The sequence below is a fragment of the Hipposideros armiger genome, unplaced genomic scaffold (genome assembly GCF_001890085.2).
Source record: "Hipposideros armiger isolate ML-2016 unplaced genomic scaffold, ASM189008v1 scaffold_411, whole genome shotgun sequence".
NCBI classification, from domain to species: Eukaryota; Metazoa; Chordata; class Mammalia; order Chiroptera; family Hipposideridae; genus Hipposideros; species Hipposideros armiger.
In genome coordinates this window covers 1,237,173-1,246,788 of record NW_017731761.1, presented here as the reverse complement: position 1 = coordinate 1,246,788, position 9,616 = coordinate 1,237,173, and the positions used below count along the sequence as shown (strand labels likewise).

Below are 9,616 nucleotides of genomic sequence, written 5' to 3'. Positions count from 1 at the left end.
GTGGTTTTTTGTGGTAGCAAATGTAGCAAAACACCTGGCATGTTTAAGGAAGCGTCACTCCAGGGACATGAGGTCAAGAGGGGCCATGGGGGAGGCAGCCTCATAGGAAAAATATTGTTTTGTTTTGTTTCTTGGAGAGGGATGGGAAGTGTGGAAGGACTTTGAGAAGGAGTACAAGATCTACCTTCCGTTTTTAACAGGACCACTGCAGAGCAGACTGTTCATGGGCAAAGATGGAAGCAGAGGGGATGGCTTGGACCAGCGTGGTAACAATGCGGATGGTGATAGCGATGGGATTCTGGTACGCTTTGAAGGCATGGCTGAAAAGCTGGAAAGCGTACTTTCGGTCTGGGGTGTCTTCTGTTTGAGACGTGCATCTGTCGATTAGACAGTTGGATGTTCAGGAATGGAGTTCAGAGGAGAGGACTGAGTGGAGCTAAGCACCAAGGAGCTTGGCCTCCCCACTGCTCCCCTCATCTGTCCCAGTCCCATTCTTATGTCTCCCAACCCAACAGCCCCACACTTACCCCACCAGGGCTCCTGTCACAGGATATTGCAATTCCACTGTTGACTTGTCTGTCTTACCCATCCATGCAACTGGGTGAGAGAAAGGATTTGACTGGTTTGCATCTTGCTTACCATTTCCCAGGCCCTGACAGACAGTAGGTCCCAGGCAGATGATCATTCGAATGAATGGGATGATACAATGAGGGGTTAAAAATTACTGAAGAGCACATGTTCGTAAACATGTCCCTCCCTTTTCTACACCAGATAATGTTATCTTTTCCAGCAGGCTGTTCAAAACCCCACCCGTTCCTGTCTCTATGAGACTTATCTATGGCAGAGGAAGGTATTCACCCAGGAACAAGAGTCAGGCAGCTAATGGTTGTTAAGAATCAGGCAGCTATGGTTGTTAAGACACTTATATAATAAAGGATGAGAGGGGGAGAGGAGGGGGAGGGGAAAGGGGAGGGGGATATCTTGCCACTCAGGTTGCAAATGAAATGGAAATTTATTTCTTTGTTTTAAAACTTTCTTTGGAGTGTAGAGGATGTTAAATGAGAGACTCCTGTGTAGTGTGCGTGAGAGAGAATTAGGGAGAGAGAAAAGGAATCGAAGTTTTGCTAGGGGAGAGAATTGGCTCTCTCCATGCATGGCTAAAAAAAAGCTAGGAACAATTTATCAGAAAGACAGCAATCATAAATATATGTGCATTGAATAACAGAGCATCAGATTCTTGAAGAAAAAAATCAGGAAGCAAAAATGGACAAAACTAAAGGGAGAAATAGATAAATCCAAATCATGGCAGGAAATATTAACAGCCCTTTCTCAGTAATTGATTTTTAAAAATCAGGAAGGATATAGAAATATCTAACCAATACTATCAACTAATTTGAGCTAACCAACATTTACAGAACACCATACCCAACAAGTGCTGAATTGAAATAACATTTAAATCTATCCAACAACAAGAATATATGCTGGGCCATAAAATAAGTCTCAATTCATTCCAGAATACTGAAATCTTGAGTCTGTTCTCTGACCACAATGGACTAAAATAACAAATCAATAACAATAAAATATCTAGAAAAATCGCAAGTAGTCAGATAACATAATCCATGAGTCAAAGAAAAAAAAATCACAAGGGGAACTAGAAAATACCAAACTGACTGATAATGAAAACACATCAAATTATAATTTGCAGGAAGCAGCAAATGCAGTCCTGGTAGGGAAAGTCATAGCTCTAAATGACTATAGGGGGGGGGGGGGAGGGGAAGAGGGGCCTGAAATAATGACTCAAGAGTTTACCTTTAAAAGCTAGAAAAACAAAGAATAAAGTAAATAGAAGGAAAAAATACTAAAGATAAAAGCAAAACTCAGTGAAATAAAACAAAGACAAATGATAAAGGAAACTAATAAAGCTATTATAAATATTGGTTCTTTGAAAAGATTAATAAAATTGAAGAGCACGAGCTAACTAACACTAAACTGTTTTTATTACTTTTAGTTTTTCCTGCTGAATGTGAATGCATGGACTGGCTCACATGGGTGTTGGGTTTACTTGGGGTTACAGGGGGAGGCGGAGGAGAGCACGTAACAGCTCCCACAGCTCCTCTGTTCCAGAGGAGCTCACATTCACAGCTCACTGCTGGATCCTGCGGACACTCTGCACCTGGACGGTCTGGGCATGAGAGCCCCACTCCCGGAAATGCTTGTAGTCGCCCGAGTGGTGATCACTCTCCAGCATGTACTGAAAACCTCGGTAGCCAGGAAACTGGGAGCAAACCCAACTGGGGAAGGAAAGAGGCAGCCTGTTACCCTAGAAAGGCACGAGCATGGTGATTGAGACAGAGCAAAGGACCCCACCACACTGGAAACATATTCCAGCCATCATGGCCTTCCTTCAGTGCCTGGAATGCGCTCTGCTCTTTCTACCACCATGCCTTTCATCATGCTGTTCCCTCTTCCAGGAACACCGTTCCAGCCATTCTTTTGCCCGACCCAGTTGTATTTATCCTTTAGGTCTCGGCTCAGTCATCATTTCATCAGGGTGATCTGAGCTGTTCCCCAAATTAGGCCAAAGTCCCTTACTGTACCTTTGGAACACTCCTGTAATGAGGAAATTAAGAGATTATTTGTAAAATGTCCCCGTCCTCAACCAAAAGTAAGCTTCTGGGTGTAGGAGTGTGTGTATCTGTTTCATTGTTATCTCCAGTGCCTAACACAGTGCCTGGCACAGAGGAAGTACTTGGTAAATGTTTGATGAATGAATGAATGAATGAATGAACGAACGAACGAACGAACAAAAGGATGGGGAGTCTTGTTCTTTCCCCTTCCTTCCTTACCCAGAGGCACTTCCAAGAAAAGGGCTATTGGGGCCGGCCAAGTGGCACGTTCGTTAAGAGCTGGCTTGGGGGGGCCGGCCGAGTGGCGCGATGGTTAAGAACTGGCTTGGGATGCCAGAGGGCCCTGGTTTGGATCCCACATGAGGGCCAGTGACACTGCCCTCCACAGCTAGACTGAAGAACAAAATGACAGCAACTTGTCTGTTCCCCTCCCCCCAGTTCCCCAGGACTGTTCCCATCCCCCCAATTCCCCAATAAAAATCTTTAAAAAAAAGAAAAAGACTATTGTTCTTTTAGTTCATTGACCCCCTATGCTGCCCAGAGCTGGACAAGAATTGGTATCTTGTTTTCTGAGCTTCCATTTCCCTTTCTGTAAGAGGAAAGTAGACTCAAAAACCATAAGAGGTGCATCCTGTTCTAAACCAACATAATTCCCTGGTGGTGTCTGAAAAAGTTAAAAACCAAAACAACCTACCTCACCTACTTCCTACCCTCACCCCAGCCTATTGGGAGCCAAAGGGCACTGCAAACGGTGGTTCCAATGTCTTCCCTACCTGAGGACCGCATGCCTTAGCCTTCACCTGCCACCTCCCGAGTGAAAAGGGTATGAAGGGTCGGTCAGTCAGTCCTGAACTTGAGGCTGGATGCAGTCACCTACCTGCTGTTGAGATTGGAGAAAGTTGCGTAACCCACATCTGGGTTACGGCTGGCCATCCGTTCTCTGCTCTTCTAGTGATAGAGCCTATCACTCCCCCCTGTCTCCATCGATGTGGGAACATGTTTGCTCTAGCAATGAGCATGTGACCAGGCTAGCCAATCAGACCACCCTATTCTTGTGAGCACGGTGATTGGTTTAAATTTGAACACATGACCTAAGTGGACCAATGAGGGCCTTTTCTGCAATCTTTGTTGGAATCATTGTAAAAAGAGACACTCTTTCCCTGGAGCTGGCTGAAGCATAAGGGTGAAGCTGCCATCTTGCCGTCACATGGGAAGAGCTTGACTAAGAATATGGTCACACTGAGGCAGGTGGAGCAAGAGAGGGAGAAAGGCGGATCCGTGCTGAAGCACCTGGACCCAGCTGTGCCTGAAACTAATTACAGGGGCCAGTAAATATCCTTTGGCTTTAATATCAGCTTGATCTGAGTGTCCATTGCTTGCCATCTCAGAAATTCTGCCCGATACCTCCCTGTGCCTCAGTGTCCTCCTCTGGAATATGGGCATCAGAGCTCAAACATCCCCAGCACATCGCTGTCACAGGTGGTATCCCCCCCTCCCAATATCCTTTCTTCCCCTGCCAGGCAGAGCCTTGGGTCCACTTACGCCCCAGATTGGACACGGAAGGAGCCCACTTCATTGCTGTCCCAGCCCATGGCCTGGAGAGAGGGGTAGTCATCACTCAGCTCTCCTTTCGTGCCCAGAAAGTTCTCTTGCTCGAAGATGGTCAGCCTAGAATCACGGTGGTTCTGCAGGCAAAGGAAACAGGGTCAGACCATCAAGTGCCCAGTTGGAAACCCAGGAGCCTCTGCTGGCCCCCACACCCTTGCCCTTGTCTCCCAAATCTGCCCTACCTGCACACCTTTTGAAAAGTCAATAAGGCAACAGGCACTAGAAACCTTAGAAGATGGGTACTGTTTGCGATTCCAGACATTTATAAATAAGTCTTGGTGATAACAGTAAAAAAGAAGAAGGAAGAGGGACAGGGGCAGTTAGAGAGACAGAGAGAGAGAGGAGGGGAAGGAGAGGGAAAGGTAGGGGAGGGGAAGGAAGGAGAGACAACTTGAATGTGGGGACAAGACGGGTCAGGTGGTAAACTTGGGTACTGCGCTATGGTCAACAGAAGGGTGCAGAGATCTGGATTCAAACCCTGCTCTCCGCTTACCAGCTGACTGAGCTTGAACATACCACATAGCATTTCGGAGCCTGTTTTGTATACATGAAATGAAACTAGCCACATCTGCTTTTCAGAATTGTTTAGGGGATTCAATGAAACTGGAAGTTGTAAACTGCTTGTGAAAGCAAGGTTTGCATCTGTCAGAGGCTACCATGTGTCCTCCTATTGGAACAAGGGTTGGGCCGTTTTTAGAACAAATGAAGCTATTCACACAATGAAATTCTAGGGAGCTATGGAAAGGATGTTGAAAATGAGATTTAATCTCCTGGGCGACTGACTGGGATATATTTGCCCAGTGAGAAAGGCTGGTTTCCAAGCCTTTAATTTGTTACGATTTAATTTTTATAACAAAATGATATGTGTACATAGATATCAATATCAATCAGTACAGGTATAATCTGTGGAGAGCAAACAAAATGAGAGGAAACCTCTAGGACTGTGAACGTTGGGCTTCCGTCTGAAAGGTATGGATAGGAACGACTTTTATTGTTTTATTTTGCTGTATCAGTTTTTTTCCTGAATGTTAAATGATAAACATGTGTGCCTTATATGATTTTATATCAATAAAAGTTGTTTTTGAGGAAAAAGATACACCTTTCTAAGCCTCAATGTTTTCACCTGTAAGATGGGGATACTAACAGTCACCTCCCCGCCATACTCCGTAAACAGTAGCTAAAATATAAAATCAGGAACACTGATAATAAATCAGGAATAAGAAATAGGACCCTTTCTCCCTACCTTGCCTTGCCATCTCTGGCACCCAGTTTCTCCGAGTATCTCTGAGTCATAAAAAGGCAACACAAAGAACATGGCGGGCGGGGTGGTTAGCTCAGGTGGTTAGAGTGCAGGCTCATAACACCAAGGTTGCTGGTTCGATCCCCACATGGGCCACTGAGATGCGCCCTCCACAACTAGATGGAAACAACTACTTGACTTGGAGCTGATGGGTCCTGGAAAAACAGTGTTCCCCAATTAAAAAAAAAAACCACAGGGGTTCTCCTAATATCATAACCAAAGTTACAATGGGCAGAATTTTTGTGGCGGGTTCTGTCCAGACACTTAAACTTTCCTTTTCTCCATAACATAGGTACTATGGCCCCATTTCAAGATGAAGAAACTGAGTCTCAGAGAGGTGAGGAATTGTCGTGTTCCACAGCTTGAAGAAGTGACTGAGAATTTGAACTCTGGGATATCCCAAACCTCCACGGGAGGGGCTCAGGCCTCCCTGAGCGGAGGCGATGGCAGGACTTACAGCACAGGCCATAGGCCGGAAGGAGGTGAGCCTGACAGCAGGGCAGGCCATGTTGCCGCTCCAGGCATCCCAGCGTGGGTACTCGCCTTGCTCCAGCACGTATTGCTGCCCTTGGAAGCCAGCGTGCTCAAAGCCCACCCACCTGTGGACAGAAGGGAGAGAGTAAAAGGGGTAACAGACCACTCAGTTCTAGACCAACAGTTATCATGCAGGGGTGACTTTGCCCCCCCAGGGAGGCTTTTGACAAGTCTAGAGGCATTTTTAGTTGTCCTACTGGGAGGAGGGAGGAGGAGGTGTTTGCAAATGGCATTTAGGGGAGAGAGGCCAGAGACAGTGCTAAATATCCTCTAAGACACAGGATAGTCCCCATCAAAACAAAGAAGTATCCACATGTCAATCGTGCCGAGATAGAGAAACCCAGTTTAGACTCAGTAACCCGCTGATTTGCTGTGTGTTCCATAGGTAGGCGAGCTGCTCTGTGCTGCTGCGTGACAAGCTTACGTGTGTCTCTCTAGGTCACACAGGCAAGCTTGACCCGAGGCTGACCTAAGCCTTGGTGGGATCCCTCGTAATTCTCCTGGGAAGTGAGAAGACAGGCAGCCTTGTGCGGAGCTGCCCCAAGGCCATGTCTCACCCACCTCTCTGGTCCCCACAAGCTGCGGGACTTCCGACCCCGCCACCCTGGAGGGTATAGCGCAGGCTATAGCTGAAGCATGGAGCGGATCCCCAACAGCAGGGCACCGCCACTCCTGTTGTCCTCTGGCCACTGTTATTTTGGTGTCATCCTATGGGATAAGGGATGCAGGAGGCTGACACCATGCTGACCTTGCACTTGCTGTCTATACTCGGATAAGTACAAGTTCTCACCTAACGTTGTTGATAGAATCTTGGAACTGTGGTGAAATGACATATAATGAAACCAATTTTAACCACAGGTTAATTAATATAAAAAGAGTGAAGTTCCTACGGCATTCATCAACATTATAATGAAATGACAATGAACAAAATGTTATTCGAGGACCTACTGGCATGCACTGTCTGAATCTACCTGAGCTTGTTGACCCTTTTCTGGCCTGATCTGTTGACCCGTGGGACATACCCCTGGTCAGGTCACTCTTCCCATCTGGGTCCCGGTTCCCCACCTATAGGAAGCGGAGGCTAAAAGTGTGTTTACCCTGGTGTGATATGCATAAATACCACCCAAGGTGACCTTCATTGGCACTCAGGGGCATCGCATGATGTGACTCCAAATCACATAGAGAGAACATTGTTCTCCTTTCAGTCTACTTTCCAACCTTCTAGAAACTTTTGTCCAATATGGTAGCCACTGGCCACATGTTGCTAACTAAATTTAAGCTTAAATAAATTTAAATGAAATAAATAAAAAATTCAGTTGTTTAGTCACACCAGCTACATTTCCAGCCCTCGATGGCCATATGTGGTCAGGTTCCAAATCCGACAGTGTAGATACAGGATATTTCCATCATTGCAGAAAGTTCTACTGAACGGTGCTAATCACGAAAGTCTCAGTATGGTATTGGTGTGTCCTTAACACCTCTCTACATCTCATTAATCTCTCTTTAAAAACAAAACAAAACAAGAAAACCTCCTGTTCAGAGCCTCAGTCAAGCAATAATGTTCAACTAAAGATTAATAGCATTGTTTTTTACTATATTTTTGTAGTTTTCATCTACTTTTGGCAAGTGATGTTGGCTTTCAATTTATGCCGAAAAAGGCCATTTCAGACGCAGCACTCCATAAAGGTCTGTCCCTGCAGGCGGCCTCATCCAGTGGGCGGAATCTGTGTGAATGGCGCCCCCTACATTTGGGCAGTGCACAACCTGCATAACTTTATAGGGCCGTCCTGCACACTCCCCAGCACTTCAGACCCATGGAAGACACATCAGGAAGTGAAAGCCTAGGAAGATAGGACCTAAGACATCTCAAAGTCCCAGCACCCCTCTCTAGATCTCCTCGTGTTTCCCCCCAGCCCGATTCAGATATGCCCTTGGACTCACGCGCCACTCAGCACTTTCAAAGACCGCACAGTCTCAAAGCCAAATTCCAGCATGCTGGGGCACTCAGTGGAGAACTCATGCCACTGGCCCTGGAAGCCCTCCTCATCCCACACCACAATCTAAGATGGAGAGAAAAGGTGGGACCTGTATTAGAGTCCTGTGGGAGGTGAGGTAAGGTTAGGGTTCACCCCAAAACTCAGGATGGGGTGGGGCAGGGAAAGCAGGGATTGCAAACTCAGATGCCTCCAGGGTCCGGGCAAGTAAGGTGGGTGAGGGCTGGGGGTAAGGAGAGCACAGGCCCAGCGGAAATGGGTGCCTCTGCTCAGCGCCATCTATTGTTGACAGGTGGGAATGCTGGCTGACCATTAGGATTTTTCAAGACAGTCACTAAATCCGGGCTTTTCTGTTGATCCTCCAGGTTTTTAAAAGCTGATGACAAATTTAAGGGTTTAAGAAAAAGCACGGAGAGGCGGCCGGATGGCTCAGTTGGTTACAGTGCGTGCTCCTAACACCAGGGTTGTCAGTTTGACTCCTGCATGGGATGGTGGGCTACACCCTCCTGGAACTAGATTGAAAACAGCTACTGGACTTGGAGCTGAGCTGCTGCTTCTCCAAAACTAAGATTGAAGGACAACAACTTGACTTGGAGCTGATGGGTCCTGGGAAAAACACATTGTTCCCCACCCAATAAAGCTAAAAACAGAAAACAAAAAACAAACAAAACAAACAAACAAAAATGCAGAGGAGGTCAAAGAAACCATGCCCCAAAGACTGTGCAATCACCCGTTTTCCATCTCCACCAGAGAGTGTAACAGTTAAATTTGGGGACCAGAAGACCCAAGTTCAAATCCAGATCCCTGTGTGTGAACTTGGGCAAGTCCCCTCCCCTGTATGAGCCTCGATTGCATCCTCTATAAAATGGGCCCTCATAAGTCCCCAGGGGTGAGGTGGGGATTCATTGGAGGTGGGATGGGGATCCCCTGGAGCTGGGTTTGACCTATACCCCCCACTTCCCAAACACGCCCATGCCTCCTCCTACCTTCCAGTGTCCCGCTGACGTGGTGCATTGCAGGGTCATGTTGCCCCTTCCTACACAAGAGAAGAACATAATAACCTTAGCCCTGATCTCTGCATTCCTCCTTGACACTGACATCTAGTTTAGGTGGGGTCAGGATCCAGGTGGGGTCCAGATGTGCCCGGGCTAGGGGCAACATGCAGCTTTGGCCTGTCCATTCCCTTCCCTTTCCATCTGTGACCAATGCCATCTCCTTGGATTCCTTCTGTCACCATCTCAAAATTCACCCATTCTGAGTCCCCTTGCCTCTGAGCCCTGCTCTGTGCTGGTTTATCTGCTCACTGTGGAAATTCTCTGTGGCTGCCAGTGGGTGGATGCATCACTCTGGCAAGTGCCAAAGATCCCAGCTTAAGAGAGCATCCCAAAGACAGCACAGGATCCAAAGAGGTGACTCCAACAGTGGAAACTGAGGCAGCAGGGCTCTGGGAAGAATGTTGGTTTTAAATGAGAGTAGCAGGCTCTGGTCTTGATGTCGGGGGCCTTGCCTAGGTGACGATGAGGACGACGCTCAGGATGACACCGTGCTAATCC

General features: G+C 47.0%; 1 protein-coding gene across 1 annotated transcript; it reads right to left on the bottom strand.

The window, feature by feature from the left end:
* Positions 1-2,143: 2,143 nt before the first annotated feature.
* On the bottom strand, positions 2,144-9,093 carry CRYBA4 (crystallin beta A4). Its single transcript, XM_019663946.1, has 5 exons — positions 9,050-9,093; positions 8,011-8,129; positions 5,993-6,134; positions 4,170-4,312; positions 2,144-2,291 (listed from the first exon to the last, which is right to left on the bottom strand). The coding sequence occupies exons 1-5, from the start codon at positions 9,086-9,088 to the stop codon at positions 2,144-2,146; spliced, it is 591 nt and encodes a 196-aa protein (XP_019519491.1). The 5' UTR covers positions 9,089-9,093.
* Positions 9,094-9,616: the final 523 nt, after the last annotated feature.